The 17,835-nt window shown below is 42.3% G+C and overlaps 1 protein-coding gene across 1 annotated transcript in view; it reads right to left on the bottom strand.

The window, feature by feature from the left end:
- Positions 1 to 175: 175 nt before the first annotated feature.
- Positions 176 to 17,835, bottom strand: part of oafa (OAF homolog a (Drosophila)) — an 18,813-nt gene continuing 1,153 nt past the window's right edge. Inside the window, exons 2-4 of the mRNA XM_017429027.3 lie at positions 4,053 to 4,187; positions 2,814 to 2,994; positions 176 to 2,120 (exon numbers count right to left, since the gene is read on the bottom strand). Coding sequence (XP_017284516.1) covers positions 1,846 to 2,120; positions 2,814 to 2,994; positions 4,053 to 4,187 — 591 coding nt within the window. The 3' untranslated portion in view covers positions 176 to 1,845. The remainder of the gene's footprint in view (positions 2,121 to 2,813; positions 2,995 to 4,052; positions 4,188 to 17,835) is intronic.

Here is a 17,835-nt window from a genome sequence, read left to right as displayed (position 1 = left end):
CTATAATCGGGAAACAAGCGGACAAATACTCCAGTTGCACACAATTAAACATCAGCTTCCTAAATTAAGACATTAAAACTGGTTTCTTCTTATCTGCATTTTTTTTAAACTGTCAATGAAGTCTTGAAATGCCCCAAACAAACCCCATTAAAAAAAGAAGTGCACAGTTGTATTGTACAGTGCAAAAGAAGACTTTATTGAAACAACTTATGTAAAACAGCTCTGGGAAGTACATGACCTAAATTGTTTCGTTTCTCTTTTTAGAACAACTTTTTCTTTTTTTATCTTATTTTATTTACATCAATTCAAAATTCTTTCATAGAAAAATATGTTTAACAATTTATTCTACAATTACACAAAAAAACCATCAGTGGAAACGTTAAGGCACTTGATTATCACAAAAGACCACAAATGGGAATTTTTTTTGCTCATTTGGTTGTTTTTTTTTAGTTAGCAGTACAAAAAGATGAATGTGTAGTGTTGTAGTGTAGTGAAAAGCTGAGCGAGCTGGAGGTAAGACAATTCAAAAAACTACTTCAACCTGTTACTGTATAAAACAGACTGACAAAAAGTTAATTTGGTCCCACAAGGTCAAGAAATGCTTCTTGACTTATCCATAAAATAATAATATAATAATATTGATATTTGACAGACATAAATTATTTAAACGTTAATATTAACAGACAGACATAAACAGAACAAACAAAAAAAAGCAGATTTCTGGCAGTGGGATGCAACATGAACGCAATACCTTGGTCAACCAGAAGATGGCAGTATAGATTACTAAAACAGCAACATGGCAGTTCTGGACAAGTAACACAATTGTTTCTAGAAACAGAAACTTTAAGCTCTTATTTTGGTGAAGAAAAAAAAATCTGACTTTGTTTACTTGGCACTTTTGTTTTTAAAACAGTCTTAGCACATGACAGGAGATACTCCTTACAAACGGGTTGTATCCAAGTGAAACTGTCCCATGAAGTACAATCATCCTCCTGTTTATCGACGCTGGCTGTACAGTGAAATCTTAGGAACACAGACACACAACATGTGAATGAGAAACATGGAAAGTTTAAAATGTCCCTAAAAGAATACTTCTTGATGCTGAGGACCTGTGGTTCAGATAGGTAGATTTAGGAGCTTGCTTGATGTCAAAAAAGAAAGAAATCTGACGTAGGTTTTGTGACAAAAACATACAACACCAGTCCTCCACAACCAAAATAAATAAAGCCAGCAGCGGCAAAGCGTTTTTTATTTATCCGTACCTGTTTATTTTACTATTAACACGTTTTGCTGACAATTTAGTTTTTCACAGAGCTTTTTAAACAAAGATGAATCCACCATCCGTATTTTCCTTCACCAGGATGGAGGACTACGTTTGTCCAACTCCCATGAGAACGTGTGTGAACACCACTGCTCCTCTGCTGGCGTTTCAATGAGCAGAAATCCACTGTGAAGCTTCGTGCATACCAGAACTTGTTCCAGAGGTCGCTGTTGCTGTCGTGTGTCATTCTCTCCCAAAATTTCTCCCTCGCAAGGAAAAAAAAAAAAAAAAAGGCACAAATGTGGTGGCTTTTTGGCGAAGTGACATGGAAGCTAAACGTCAGAAAAGCTGCGGAGCGACTGTCCCGCCGCATCCGTCCCTCCTTCGTTTTGGCGTCACTTGGGACCTGAATAACGTTTTTTGTTTCAAGATGGCCTCCCTGCATGAGAAAGGTTCATTTACCCTCAAACAAACCAAGGTTCAGTTTTACTGTTCCAACAGAACCGCTGGAGAAGAACCGGCCTGGCTGAGTGCAAACTTTTAGTCTTTTCTTGAATATCCTGACAAAAAAAAATAAAAAATTGCTAGGTCTCCTCATCCCATAGGCAGAGCTGCTTTTGGGGAACAAAGTAGGTAAAATGGTAGCCCTTGCTGCAGCTCTTTATGCCACACTTGTAGGTGGAGCCTTTGCCCCCGGCGTCCCGGCTGCGGCAGTACTTCAGCAGACAGGGGTACCACTCCAGACGCAGGCCGTACGTGCAGAGGCACGGCTGCCACAAGTCCTTAGTGGAGTGACACGCCGGAAAGCTGGACACCTCCGTTGTCTGAGGCAGCGCCTCGAATACAGAACCGTCCACTCCTGGGGCACAAAAACACAGATCAGAGATGGCGGGGGGGGGTTAAAACAAAAACGTGCCATCAGACAGCTGTGTGAATCACTCGCTGTCTGATTTCACCTAAAACGAATACTGTATCGAGCCGAAGAAAATGGCTAAAAAAGACTGGAGCTGGAGCAGCGAAGGAGCTTTGTTATGTTAAAGAGATGGTCCTCTGATTCCATCTGCAGATGACGGCGCTCGCTGAACCATGACCATCGAGATTGTTTTTCTTTCCAGCATGGCCGTCAGGGAACAATGGGGCTGCCATATGGATTCTCCTCAGCCTACATAATCAGGTTTTTATCAAACCCGCTGCAAAAACAGCCTTTTACTGCTTTATTTCAATATCTGAAATAAAGAAATGACACCCAGGCACAACAATATTTCTGATTCAGAACGTTTTCATAAAAACTGGATAATAAAAAGCTAAACTGTTAGAAAAAACAGAGGCAGGAGCAGCTGAAATAAGAGACATTTGAAGCTGTATTCCTTTAAGATGAAATTAAAACAAAAAAAAAGGTGTCAAAGGGACAAAAGAAGAGGAGGTAGAGTTTTAGAGACAAAGCGTTACATTATGCAGAAAGGCAAGCAGAAGATGCGGGACAGAGAAGAAGAAGAGAGGAGAACAAAGCCCATTGTTGTGCGTTTCAGTGATAAACCCAGGATCAGATTACCTTTCTCCAGCCAGTGTTTGACGTCTGCCTCCCGGGTGTAGATGGCCTCGCGTGCCTCGCTGCACATGTTGCGGATGTGCGAGCTGAGCTGCCAGGCCCGGCTGAGATTCAGAGCCGCGGTCATCGTTAGCTGCTCCAGGCCTCGCCGCTCCTCGGCCAGTCGAATGGCCTGAGGGTTTTTCTGAAGAGACGGCAAAAACAAACAGATTCCCATCAAAAAAAACAAAACCTAAGAAAACCCGACACCACAGTGAGAGTCCCGACTGAGCAGCAAAACGTTACAAGAATCTTGCTTCATTAAAACTTGTTTTGTCCCTTGAGTTGTTCATAAATCACACTGTGAGAACTTTTGACTTTGTTATGCATCTCTTATCTTGGTCTTCAGACAGGTATTTGAAGGCCTCTTCACTACAACATGAGAAGAATCCTAATATTATAGCATCTGGTAAAATCTACCACCTATGACTGAGAAAACCACACAAAAAAGCTTTGTGTATTTTTAGAAGCTTCACAGCTGGGCAGAGACTATTGGTTGAAGTTCTCCAGAAGGCTGAAACGTGGCAGCACTCATTTATTAATTAGACCTTAGACTCAAAGACTTCCATGGATTTGTAACTTTTAGATCCATCCATCTATGCATTTTCTTTGACCTCTTCTCCTTTCCGGGTCGCGTGGAGCTGGTGCCCGTCTCCAGCAGTCACTGTGCGAGAGGCAGGGGACACCCTGGACAGGTCGCAGGTCCCTCGCAGGGCCTTTTAGATTCACACAATGCAAATTTATCCAGTGAAGTAAGTTTATTATAAGGAGGTGAAATTTCGGAACAGGAGGTGCATCGTCGTCTTTGATGGCGTCCAGATTTTAGAGCTTTGCTGTTTGTCTTGATTCTTGTTTCCACGGCTATGACTAAACTCTCAATATCTCACATCAGTTTTTGTTTTTTTTTATATTTCCATCCATTTACTTTCCCACTAGATTTGATGGCTTTGCTCAACTTTTCACCCAAACACAACAGGAAGCAACCAGAATACAATCTTTTGTCAAAGCTGAATAAAACAGCAACCTGATGTGTAACACTGGGTGTTTATTCCAACTTGTTTCAACAAGCAGACTTTAGAGGAACAAAGTAGATCCGAAATGTAAACCTTTTTTTTCTCTCTTAAATGGCTTTGCCCCGTGGTGTTTTGCTTTTGCAAGAAAAAAAAAAAAAGACTGAAAACATGATTATCTGCTGCGCCCTACCTGTCTGAGACGGGCCATGGACTCGCTGGGGATGATCTCATTGCGGTTGAGGCGAGAGACGAAGCACAGCGCCTGGTACTGGTTCTGCCCCCGCTCCAGCTCGCCGAGGATCAGCGCTCGAAATATCTTCACTTCCTGAAAGAGGCCAGAGAGGACAGATGAGTCCTGTGACAGGGATAACTTACCGCTCGGACGTACGTCTCAAACAGATTCGAGCAAATAACTCTTCCCGTTGTTCCACTTTAATGCAGCACTTTCCCCAGACGCTGAGTAATTCAGCATGTGGAGTTCAAAGATGTTTAAACAATCGTCTGCCTAAAGTAGAGCCGGGTTTATATTCACTGCGTCCATAAAGCCTCATTGGACAGTTTGTTGATGCTTTTTATTGTCCGCAGGCCAGCGCAGCATTGCTCCCATGACGTTCTGCTTCATTGTACTGTCAAATTAAAAGCTGCGGGCCTGTTTATTGGCAGGCTTATCAGAACGTCTCAAATGCTGGAAAAGTCGGGCACATTTTACCATCCTGGTTTATGTAGGAAAATGCAGATATTAGTAAACCACAAAGAAAAAAAAAAAAGTCGGCACATTTGTGAGAGATCTGGCACCAAACTCAAGGCCTAAAGGGTTCTGTGTGTGTGTGTGTGTGTTAGGTTGTGCAAAGCATGAGGAGAGATGCTCAAAGAGTGTGTGGAGAGCAGAGCGACAGGACTGTCTTCCCATTCATCAGACGCTGCCCCCGCCGCCCCAGCGTCAGCACTGTCCCAAAAACACCCCTCCTCCACTTTTCACACACCCCTCCGAAGCACACAGGCTGCTGAAGAGCAGCAGTCTAAGGACTCTCAGCGCCTGCGCCGCTGGAAAACAACTCTGGGAACAGATTGACGGCTCCCGAGATAACCTCGCAGAATCTTCCTGGAGCTCTTCGGCCCCGCTTCCTGTTCAGATAAAGAAACAAAAAAAGCAATAAACACCGGCGAGAAAGCAACACATCCTGCCCCGCAAGTGTTTACGCTCTGCAGTCTGTGCACCCCTCCGTTCCAGGAGTCACTTTTGTCTGCAGGAGGAGGTTTCTGGCGGGCGTACAACACAAACCAGCGTGTTACACAAGACAATCATGCGATACCGTTTGACCTTTGGAAGGAAAATGACTGAGCAAATATTGATTGCATCTCGGGGAAGTGCTCAGGGGTTCACAGAACACCGAGTCAAAGGAAACACACACAGAGGGTGGAAATTAGAAACCCTTTAGCCGTTTTTCATTTGGAGATAATAAGAAGACAAAAGCTGAAAAGATTAAAGAGAACGCCAAGACCGGAGGAGGGATCGTATGCATCCCAGTGAAGATGTAAGGGGGGGGTACCGTCACCCCATGGGGAGCCACAGAGGCCCCGGCTTCAAGACCTCCCACGCTGCCGACACATGGTGCTGCACTGTGACACCGTCTGAGCAGGCAGAGGGAGGACGAAGAGGAAACGCACTCATGTCAGCCACATGGATCTGCCCCAGGGCTTTCTGGGTAATTACAGACAGGCAGGCGAGCTCCGCTGACTCCACGGTCGGCTGCAGGCTTGGAGATCTCCCGTCTTGGCCACTGTGTGTCCGGAGCAATGATTTGTCTACCACAAGACCAGCAGCGCTGACAGGTGAAAGAATTTTCCATCGATTAGTCGAAGATAAATCACCCATAAACGATCTGGTAGCAGGGGCTTGACATTTTGAGAGAATCATCTGATTTAGTCCGAATAAGATGGAACCTGAGGCAGCTGGCACTGTTAGAGGGCACGTTGTATCCTGTTTGTTTGGTCCATGATAACCAAAGTGTGGCGGTGACAGCTTGTGGTTTCATGTGGGGTGAGTGTGCCTCACTCTGCTGTAGCCAGGGGTAGTTTCCTCCTAAAGACAGCACATAGTTGGACTTTTACAACTTCTATTTGATCCAAACGCACGACCATCACAGGGGGCTTGTTTGAACTCGCGTCTCATCCCGTGTTCCAAAAAAACAACACTCTGGTTTTTTTGGTCTTCTCGTGGAAATGAACCAAACGCGTTTTCAAACCCCTGGTTGATGTCTCTTTATCATACTTTCTGTTTCACTGAATGACCAGTCTGGACTGCAGGACTCAGTGTTTTTAATATGAACTGAACTGCAGCTAGTTTTGTGTTTGGTAAAGCCAACAAGCCGCGGAGGCCATCTTAAATTGGGCTAACTCCCAAAGGTGAAGATGAAGATCCAAATGGTCACTTTGAGTTTCCTTGAAATCCATTTATAATTTGCTAACAGTGTATAAGTTAATGGCAAACGTTCAACACAGACATCACATTATCAGTTACTGCTCAAGTATGTGTTGAGGATGACTCTCAGTTACCACTACACCAAATTTTAGCTCAGTGTCGTTAAAAATGCTTGGGTTCAAACCATTTTTCTGTTTGCTGAGGTTGACTTGTTGTGGCAGCTGCCTTAAACTGAATAGACTCCAAAAGGTTGTAAATATGAATCTAATGACCTCCTTTGAGAGTTTTATTCAAATCTTTCCACTGGTTCATGTGATATTTTGCTAAAAAAAATAAAAAACACACACAGAGAGACACAAACAGACACAAGCAAAAACGTTACATTATAATACATTTACACATATCATCACAAATGCTGACTCTGACTTGTTGCAGCAACAGTGAACTCAGTTCAACTCACCTGTTTTAAATGGAGTTAAAAGGCTAAAAAGCAGCCAGGTGGAGCTTATCAAACACAGTTATTAGCTGATCCTCTGCAAGCGCGAGCGCCTTCCCCAGAGCAAAAGTTTTGGCATTTGCCAGCGTGCGATCTCACATCAGCAGTGATCTCAACGGCTGCTGCCTGCCAATTTCAGAAAAGTGATAAATCCGTTTCTAAACAACTTAAAGTCCATCATTTCACAGTGAGATACTATTCACGGCTGGAAAACCTTCCAGGCAGCTGCCGAACACCCCAGTTGTTGTTTAACCGAGTTTAAAGTTCACTAATTGTAAGACTTTGTACGAACTGGAATATTTTTTGAATTAGAGCCAGGTGTGTAAAAATCTTAGTAATATGTTTATGTAGTCGTTCTGGAGGGGAATCAAATTACCACATTAGCCAAACTAAAACAGAAGTTTTATCGTAAACTTGTCTACAAAATATAATTGGAGATTTTTGCTTTTTATTTTATACACAAATTTTTTTTTTTTTTTACACAGAAATCTATTGGGATTCTCTTAATTTGATAAAACTGTCATGTTTCCTAACTGTTAGACAGCTGACAAAAGTTTCTGGGAGGTGATTTTTACTTGGACATTAAAGGTTTTTTTCTTGTCTTTTTTGCTCTTGTGACAAGTTGTGTTCTTGTTTTTATTCTTCATATAGTAACAAACTGAAAAAAACTAAGTTTTAACAAGCCTACACTGGCAGTGAAACCTGATGAACTTAGTTGGTAAGCTTTTTAACATGTTCTTTATGATCTTTAACCTTTGCTTCATTTTGTAAAGCAGCTCTTTTATCGTTTATCTTCTTGTATTGAAACTTTTACACGACTGTTTTTTATATACTACTCTACGCTATCTTGACTCCCTGGAAGAAGAAATGTGTATCTCAATGAGACATTCCTGGCTAAATAAAAGGAAAAATAAACAATTATCTGTGGCTGCTGGTGTAATTTTAGGTGACCAGGCATGAAAATATTAACTGCCTCCTTACCTTAGTGTCTCAATTTTCTCTTAAACTGACACAGAAAAAACTTCTGAGTGACTAATCAGAGACACTGAGTTTATTTATAGTTACTGGACTGAATGAAAATCGCAAACCAACGTTGATATCCTGGCAGTATTCGCCAAGGTAATGCCTAAAAGCAAATAGAGAAATAACAATTACACAATCTCCACATCTCCCATCCAGACAGGAGCTGGTGGATTACGGGGTTTGCTTGGACAAGACTCAACTCTCCCTCTGGCTGCATGAAAACTGGCACTGTGTGTACAGACTCGTCTGCGCAGACACACTCGAGGTGTGATGAAAGAAAACACAGCGAAGGACGCTGAAGGAGGTTTTACACCTGTTGGTATGATGACAGGCATTATCCAAAAAAATAAAATAAAAAAAAACAGGAGAAAGTGAGTAATGAGCAGACTGGTCTAACAACAGCTACCTCTTTAAATATCTTCTGATTATCTTTTATAGATATCAAAATATCTTTGTGTTTACTTTTTTTTAAGAATCATTCAATAAGCAAAAGAGGAAACATGCAAGTACGGTTTTATTGGTTCCTGAAACGTTTGGGGGAAGTTCAGAGGCTGAGTGCGAATGGATGCAGAAAATTTCACATTTTTCCATAGCAGCATTGAGGGGTGGGGGGTGGTGGGGTTATACTCTGTTTTTGGATGCATCTCAATGCAGAAATTCAAAAAAGGTTAAAAAACAAAAACAACTGGACTTCTGTTCTGTCGTTCAAGACGTTTCGCTTCTCATCTGAGGAGCTTTCTCAATTCAGAAACAGAGAGTGTGGAGTTGAGCCTGGATGACTGAGAATCTACACCAGCATATCTCAATGCAGTCATTAACGATTCCGAATCAGTTTATAAATGTCAAAAACTGATGATCATCTATCATTAACAAAGACCTACTGAGAACGGCAGGTCTCCTTTAACTCGTTTGTGAAGAATACTGACGGAGCCGTTCCCACCCTCTATGACGGGACCAATAAAGTCATGGAAACGCTTTTGGTTGAAATGCGAACATGGATGCACTGAGATGCATCAATAATTGTTTTTTAATTGACTGAATCAAATCGTGAGATTCCACCCCTACGACAATGTACAAATTTAGCTGCACGTCTTCCAAAGCATTTAATATAAATGTGTAAGCACAGTTAACAATCGTTGCTTCGTTGTCTTTTCAGCTGACTTGTGTCTTGCTTTCACACGCTGCTCAGACCTTTGGTTACCTTTACATACATCTGGTCTCAATGTCTAGACAACAAGAAGCACCATCTGCTTTTCCTAACTTATTGTAAAAAAAAAGCCATCAATTTCCCCGCACCACGTCCTGCCTCCTGTACACTGCAGACACGTGCTCCCGTACAAGATTTTTCCCTCACATTTCCAGCTGTGAGAACACATTTCCGGCATAAAAATCTCCAGCTGTAGAAAACATGTGTGAAGAGCAACTCTAGGAAGGAAAAAAAAAACAAAAAATGGACCAAATTGTATCACAGATTCTTTTAAATCTATCTAGTGGCTTAAGATGGAGGTTTGAGTCACGCTTTTTGCTTCACCTGTTCTTACAAACAGTCAGTTCACGAGCAAACATCCGACCGAAACAGAAGCAATCTGAAGGAAAAAATGAGAAATGAAGACTATGGTTGCGTTTTGAGGTGCTCTTTAAATAAGTGAGGCTTACACGGGGAGAATAAGTCACCCCCTAATTACTGCATTTCCACTGACCTAAGAAATTAAAGGCTTGCAGATGAACGTCAGAGAAAATCACCAGGTATGGACATTAAGAATTAAAAGAAAAACTTTGGCCTGTCTTGAAAAAGCAATCTAAGGATAGCGCAGCCTTGAATACCCCCTCCCCTCCCCTCCCCTCCTTCCCCCTTCCCCAACCAGAGCGATCTAAATGTCAGCCTGGCTATAAATATTCCTCACAAGTACAGATTTTGTAACGTCGCTTTCTTACAGCTAGGACTCAGTGCACTTGTAGACAAACTACCACTGGCAAACAGCCAAACAGAAGTCTGTATTTATGCCCCCCCCCACCTCCCGACAAGTGGGACACACTAAGACCTGTTAAACAGAGGGGGGGGGGGGGCCTTGTTTTCATAAGCAGTTGCCATCGGTGGGTCAGATTATTTAAGAGGTGGACAAAAGCCCATTCACACACTCAAGGGTGCCATTTACAATGACATTTCTCCGTCGCTGCAGAGCAGCTACAGACAAATAGGATCATGTACCAAAAAATTAAAAAAGAACACCAAAGATACGTGCATATCTTCTTGAATGCTAACCTAAACTTCACCAGATCCAACCCCCCAATGAAGGCGGACAGTCAAACGGACACAAATGTACCAAATCACACACGGTGCCGGGAGCAGGCCCTTGTGCAGAGGTTTCTTCCTGTTTTAAATCCCCTCTAAGACCCTCGTTGATAAGGCTGAAAGCTGGCTGGAAAAGGCTTCTGGTCGACCAAACTGATGAGTCATTTGGGATCAGTGTTGCACAGTGAGAGGATTTTGTGGCAGATATGATCTTTTAACCTGGTTGTTCAAACTTAGAACACATAAAACTTCAAATATTCTGCTGAGCTTATAATAGCGTACAGGAGTACTTCGGATATTTTCCAAAAAGTTCATGCCTGTAGTAGATGGCTCTTTGAATGACTTCATTTTATTTCTGACCAGACTGACGAGTCAGTGGCTAGTTCGAGCAGGGCCAGGACAAAAGTAGAACGCTGCCGTCTTAAAATAACTCCCATCTCAAAACTTTCACAGCAGTTCACATAAATGCTATTTTACAAATCTTTACATCACTGTCAGTTTTGTACACGGTTATTCTGGCAGAAATGTTTTGGTATTCCTTCGGAAAGTGCAACAGCTCCTGCTGCCATTATTTGTCTTTCAAATTTGTAAATAAGTAAATAAGTAATGCCAAACTGTTAGCCTTTTTAAAGGTTTATAAAACAATATTTGCATGAACCACTACAAGATTTCTGACACCAGAGTTGTTTTAAGACAACATCAGTCCACTTCTGTGTTGGCCTCAATCACACGAGACATTAGAGCTCATCAGTTGGGTCAGCATTTCTCCAGACTGGAGCTTCAAAAAAAAATCTAAAATGTCACTTTAAAATCAACGCTTTAAGTTGGTCAGTTTGTCTTCGTTTTTGTAAAAGTGATGAAAGATGTTTGTTGTAATGTTACCAAGCCAACCTAAAAAGCTCTGAATGGCACTTTTGAAAAACAAAACAAAACAAAACAAAAAAAAAACCTAAGGATTTATCTTGTTTGGTAAGGAGGGTACTTGCCTTGGAGTAAAAATAGGGAGGGGGAGCCAGTCAAAAATCCCAGGTGTGGGCTGGGATTAAAGATCAGCTCAGGAGAAGGGAGTCTGAGACACAAGCAGACAAAAGGAGCAGGAGAAAAACCGCTGAGCTGAGAAATGCTCGACTTGAAGGTAATTACAGATGCTCCAAAGGAAGGAATGTGGAGTCACATTTAGGGCTGGTCACACCTGGCTGCCCAAAGAACGAAACCAATTAGTAAACAGAGTCAGTGAATGGACAATCAAAACACCGGAGGCCCGGAAAAAAGAAAGCCGTTCCCCTCTGGCTGGTCCCCTGAATACGACAGCAACAGGTAATTTCTGCGGTGGATGTGGCGTTAATATAAGCACAAAAAGACGGTCAAAAACACATTTCAGGACCTGCTTCAAACTTCGCAGACCACCGCAAGGCAAGTATGCACTCATTCGCACAAAATCTGGAGACAATTAACCAAACAAGCCAACAGTTTATGAAATCTTTGTGCTCAGGAAATTAGGGGGAGGCGAGGGAGTGCTAAAAAGGAAAGGAAATGAGGCAGATAGATAGGGAAAAAACAATGCAGTCCTGTTTAGGATCTAAATGTTGTCTTTTATGTCTTGTTCTTTAATAGCAGGGAGGGAAACTAAGACCAACTATTAAAACTATTATTAAAAGCAAGATTAAATCAGGACGTACCAAAAAACTGTTTTCTTAAAATAATAAACATCCTCAAAATTTCTGATTTTGAAACATCTGTAACTATTTAATTTCTAGATTTTCTTTGCTCTGTTTTACATTTTCAGAACTTAAAAGATGATTCTTTTTTTTAAATGATGTATTACCTTTCCAGGTGTAAACTCTTCACTTTAAGACATAACCAACCAGGCTGTGGAATTCAAAATGGACTACAAATCTGACACAGGGACATCTGGGGACACTAAGTCCAAAACAGATCGGCAGCTTTGGCACATTAAACCTTTTGTTAGCTTTAGCTGTTGCCAAGTGCATTCCTAAAACCCCAGAGGTTGTTAGGAAAGATTACAGATATGCACACAGCAAGCCACAACTGCTGTCTCCTCGTCCATCAAAGGTCAACACCAGTGAACCAGGCAATCCACTGCCGCTCATCACCGAGAGAAAAAATAAAAAATGAAAATCTAAAAAGGCACCGAATAGGAATCTCCTTCAGTGATGGTCTCTGTGGTTGTAGAGATGGAAAGTCTTGTTTATTCTTCTCCCCCCCCGGCAGCAGCATAATCGATGAACATCTGGCCTGCTGGCAGGAGGGGAACAAAGGATAAAGATACCAACTGGAGCTAAAGTACCATGAAAGGTCAAAGGGCAGCCACGTGGGACCGGCCACAACAAGACCACGAAAGACGGTACTTTGCAACGATTTGGTCAGCAGGGAAGGAAACGCTTCAGGTTGATCTTTAACTGAGACAAAAAGGTGAACAAAGTTGGATCAGAAGTACACTAAGAATTAAACAATATGTTTAAATGGCCAATAAATAAATGGATATAAAAAAATAACTAGTAGCTTGTCATTAAAAAGCTTTTCCTCCACAAAGTGAAACCAGGTCAAAGACGACATCCTTCAAGTTACTAATGAATGGAAACAACACTGATTACATACAGAGATCATTTCATATTTGTAGTTACTTTCTTTTACCCCCAATAACAACAACAAGTGCTTCAAAACAGAGAAGAATAATCAATCTAGTCCAACTCATCTAAACAATTGTGGCTAAGGCAAATTTTTCAGTGCTCTGTTCCAGTGCCTCAATATCTGTGAACGAGCCATTCAGACCATGCCGGTTCGCTTGTATCAATAATATTTTTGAATTTGCTGCATCACAGAATTCTAATCAAGGGCCTACAGTTTGTACTTCAGCCTTGTAGATGGCGATGATGTGCTGAATTGTCAACAGTCTGTTCAAAAGGCCGATTGAAAAATAGAAGTTTGAGGAATGTTACAGTTTTTGAGTCCTTGTTCCTGAGCAATAAATGACCCTGATATAGACAGCAACAAGTCTTCTGACTCATCATTTCTTAAAAACAAGCATCATTCGGTGTTTGATCCTCCTGACTCGCAGTCTTCTTTGTCTGTTGCACGTTTGGCACCACCTTGTGAATGGAAGTCCTGTCACTCCTGTCCTTGTGCAAAGTCCACCCGGTCTCTAAACTCTGAGCTGCCTCTGCTCATCCTCTGAGTGGCCTGGAGGACAATAGTTAACAGGTAAATATGATCAATATTACAGCACACAGGCTAAGCTCCGGAGCAGACTAGAACGATGAATTCAGTTTCACTTCCTTCCTTTAAGGGCTTTTAAAATGAAACCAATCCATACACACTAAACACTGAATTGTGTTTTACCATTTAAAAAGTAGCTTTCGGATATCCACACAGTGTACACGTGGCCTACACGCTGACGTATGATAAGCGCCGGCTTAATTTTGGATACAGTTTGTCCAATAAATAACTGTAAGTGAGTCACTGATGACTCACGGCCACCTTTTTACATCAGCAGTGTGGGAAACCTTCCTGTACTTTACGTCTGAATGAAAAGCATTTCCTGGAACAGGTGACACTTACCTGCGAGGAGGACTTTAACAAGTTTGTGCAAGTGACAAAAATGAGACGGTGTTTTTAGTAAGTAGCAAGGTGTGGTAATACAAAAAAAGAGAAACAAGGATAATTGCACTGACTTGCAACTGTTGCACAGTCTGCAACCAAAAAAAAACCAACTGACTGTTGCATCTCTTGGCAAGGATCAGCACACAAATAAAGACTAAAAGCACTGCCAGCAGACCTCTTACATTACAGACAGAGTTTGACTAACAGCTAATAAAGGTCACCCCAAATCCAACAGCACAATATATCCAAACTAGGAACGGGAATCAGGCACAACTCTGTTTATTTCTACAGAAACACAAACCAACCTGCATCACAACATTCAGCTCGCAGCAAGGGTGTGTAAAGAATTTTAGATTCGTTTTTGCAGAAAGATTGTTGCTGGGCGTGCCTTTTTTAAGCCTCTGTGCTTTGAATTTGTTCACATTGTGCTCCACGGTGAGCTGTCCTGAGGGCGACACAGCCCGTGACTGAAACATAATCCTCATTTTGAGGTGGGCATGCAAATTTACCGAACTGCTAAAGCACTCACAGTGCCGTACCATGATTTGCAAAACTCCAGGTCCGTTTGCCGTAATGTCGTGAGATGGTGTCAAGTGGCCTCCGGTTAGTTGTCCGTAGATGGCTTGCTCCATCGGCGCAACAGAAAGGTCACTCATACCATATCTGCCCTGATGGGGATTACCAAACCACCTTCCAGCAAAGGAGCAACGGTCCACACGAAGCTCTGTAAACACCTCCCGACACGTGACTCCTATAAAACAAGTTAAATGGCTTTTTCTGTTGAGCATTCGCCCAACATTCTGGCCTTTTTGGTAAAATCTGTAGACGGAGGCTTCAGAGCTGCCTAGTAGCAGAAACTGTTTACGCAAGCAGAAAGCTCTTTCAAATCAACCTTGCCACGGCCGAGTCCAAGCGCTTCAAATGTTAAAGTAATCCAATTCAACGTGTCCAAATAAAACTAATTTTAGATGCAGACGGATTTGTGCCTTTGCGAGAAATTAAACTCTGTGCGTGAAGTCATTCACATTCCTGCGCTGATCAAACCCATTAGAGGGAAACGAACGCAAAGCACATGGAGTACAAGCTGATTAGTGTCTCTGACAAAGATTCTACATCTGGAAAGATCAAAACAATCATTTAAATATGTTGGATGTTTTCATGAAGTTTAACTGCAGGATATGTTTTCTGTTCCTCTTGCGCTCTGTTAATAAAAGAGGGGGGGGGGGATCTCTCCTGAAGAGATTCATACCCACAACAGCAACATAAAATACCTCACTTAATGTCACCAACTCGCAGATTTAATTGCTGCGGTTTAACATCACTTAGAGTCGACTTGGTTGTGATGACTAGAGTGTAAACGATACAGTTGAAACCAGAAGTTTACATACACTGTTTTCTCTTCGTGGTATCTTGGCTGATTTCTTTTTTTGTTTTTCGCCATGATGTCAAACTTGGAAGCAGAGTGTTTGTCATGCCTGTAGTGCATCCACAGGTGTGCCTCCAATTAACCCAAAGGCTGTCAGCGAACCTATCAAAAGCTTTCACAGCTACGACATCATCATCTGGGCTTTCCCAAACTGTTTAAAGGCACAGTCATCTTAGCGTGCATAAATTTGTGACTCTAACTAAAGTAATTAAAATATCTCTCTCTCTCTCTCATTATTGGGGCATTTAGCAATTATAAATAATTTTGTGAAACCTGATCTAATTATTTATCCTGCCGACTGATTCAGTCAGTCAACCTCTGGTAAATGCTACTAGTAAAGGTTATAATCACTGAGAGTAATATCTCAATGGGCTGTGACAGCTGGACAATCAAAATTGGAAGAAAGTTGCAAAAAAAAGGAGCCAACTCTTTGGTGGAGACTCGCTGAACTCTGAGTGTCTGCGACCATGCTCGTGACTTCTCTGTCCACCTCCATCCACGTCGTACAGCTTTGAGCCCACCTTGTTAGCCACCTCCACGTTTATGATTTAATCTACCGGAGTACACTTTTGAAACAAGGACAGGCAGATTTGGATAAGCTAATTATTGTTTACAGTTAGCGTGGTTTTTAGACAGGGACATTCAGGGCTGTGGCCTCAAATGATTTCTGTGACAGGTGTCAAAAAAAACAACAGCTCTAGCACGCCAAGACCTACGAAAACAAAACTTGGGAAGAGTTTGAAGCGCCCTTGACAACTCTGATTACATGTTCAAAACTCTAAGAGACAAGGCCGTAAGCCTCTACGACACGCTCAGGAAAATTCAGAGCCCCTGCGATTGTTTGGAGACATTTCGGAGACTCCCTCACGAATGCCAACTAGTCGCCAACAGCTTCCGCCCAGTGAGATACTACCTACACGTAAAGTCGTTTAGATACCTCAAACATTATGGTCGGAGCTGGTTTAGTAACCTAAAACATACAGTTACAGGTTTACTCGTGGCATCATTTTATTAAAAAAAAAAAAAAATTAAAAGTCATAAAATAACTGTTCCTCCGAGGCTTTAAATTTCAAGACAATGTTCTTCTCCACACGAGTTTTGTTAAACATGACACAGAGATGCTTGTGAGCTGGCTAAGCCACATCATCATTGTCATCTTTTCCACATGTTAAAAAAGGTTCAGCAAAAAACAAAACAACAAAAAAAAAAAAACAGCTTTCAGAGGTAGTTTACGGCTGATACTCATACTTGAGTCATCACATGATTGAAGCTGACTAAGCCCCAGCATCTTCAAGTTATAACCTTTACCACTTGTGATCATCGGTGCCACATGTTTGCTAAAAAGCAAACGGTGAAAAGGCCGTCTCTGATCCAAAAGGTTGCGTATAATTTGATCCAAAAAGTACACAAACCTGTTGTGTATATCCCAGACAGGCCCGGCTATAAAGCATCGTTATAACTCATTGTTTTACATTCCTGGTAAAACACACACACGTCCCATTCATCTCAACTGTATATTTATGTCAGCTGGAAAATGGCAGCTCATCCAATTTTCCATAAATTCTGGAGATACTGCACAAGAGCTGAATGGAAACCACATGCAGGAGGAGACGGAGAAGAAGACAAGAGTGTGTGTGTGTGTGTGAAGAGAAGAAAAAGATGCAGACTAACAGCAAGAAGGCGCAGACCTACAACTGGAACAGATAAATCAGCCGGCGGAAAAGTAAAGGGATCTGAGAGGTTTTATTGGCTTTATTCAAATAAACAAAACCACATGCAAGCCGACGTGTTTGTGAGCCTCTTAAAGATGTGCAGTTACACCGAAACAGCAACAAAGTGCTGGCTCGCAGCTCCGAGGCAAACTGTTTGTCACACCAACGATTGGAGGCGATGGCCTCTTCTCTTTCAACTCCAAATTAGCCATTTTGGTTGGCGGACCAGACGTGCAGATGAAAAAAGAAAGAAAGGAAAAAAAGAAAAAAGGTCAGACGTGCCCACTTAATCCTGGTAAATCTCTCCCCTTCACATCTCGCCAGCCCGTCAGCTTCTGTGTGCGACGGCAACCATCACAGACACATGCCTTTCCTCTGTGCGTCCACCTCCCCCCCCCTTTTTTTTTTCATGAAACACAGCTTTTCCTCCCAGCGCTGGAGAGTTTCTGCGTCTCTTGAGTTGTCGAAATGAACACATCTCTCCCAAAAACAACAGTCAGAGCTGCAGCGCTGGAACCGAGGAGGGAGTGGGGCAGGACACTGGATCGGACGGTCCGCTTTTAGAGGAATGCTAAATGTGGCCACTTCTGAGACGCTCCTGACTGGACCCATCAGCTGCAGGGGTTTTGTGGGCGTCCACGGCTAAGGAGCAACAGATGTCCCGGGTCTCTGCGAAACTCGGGCTTTGAGAGAGAAAGATGAATGAAGTCTTCGACAAGAGCTCATAAGTGATTTACAGGGAGGGTTTCTGAGCTCAAAGGGGTGATTTCTTTTACACACAGACACACACACACACACTCAGGAGGAGGAGGAGGGGGGATGATTTCGCCTGGGGAGATTCGGGGCTAATCTCATGGGAAAAATCCCAACAGGAAATGTGGAAAGATGTCATGTTACAGGTCAAAGTCTCGTATTATTAGGAACTCTTAATCAGATTTAGTCCTGATGGAGCTAATGAAGTGAAATTCCAATGGGGGGGG

The sequence above is a fragment of the Kryptolebias marmoratus genome, linkage group LG2, assembly GCF_001649575.2.
Source record: "Kryptolebias marmoratus isolate JLee-2015 linkage group LG2, ASM164957v2, whole genome shotgun sequence".
NCBI lineage: Eukaryota > Metazoa > Chordata > Actinopteri > Cyprinodontiformes > Rivulidae > Kryptolebias > Kryptolebias marmoratus.
The sequence above is the reverse complement of the archived record's forward strand: the minus strand, read 5'-3'. Positions and strand labels throughout refer to the sequence as shown.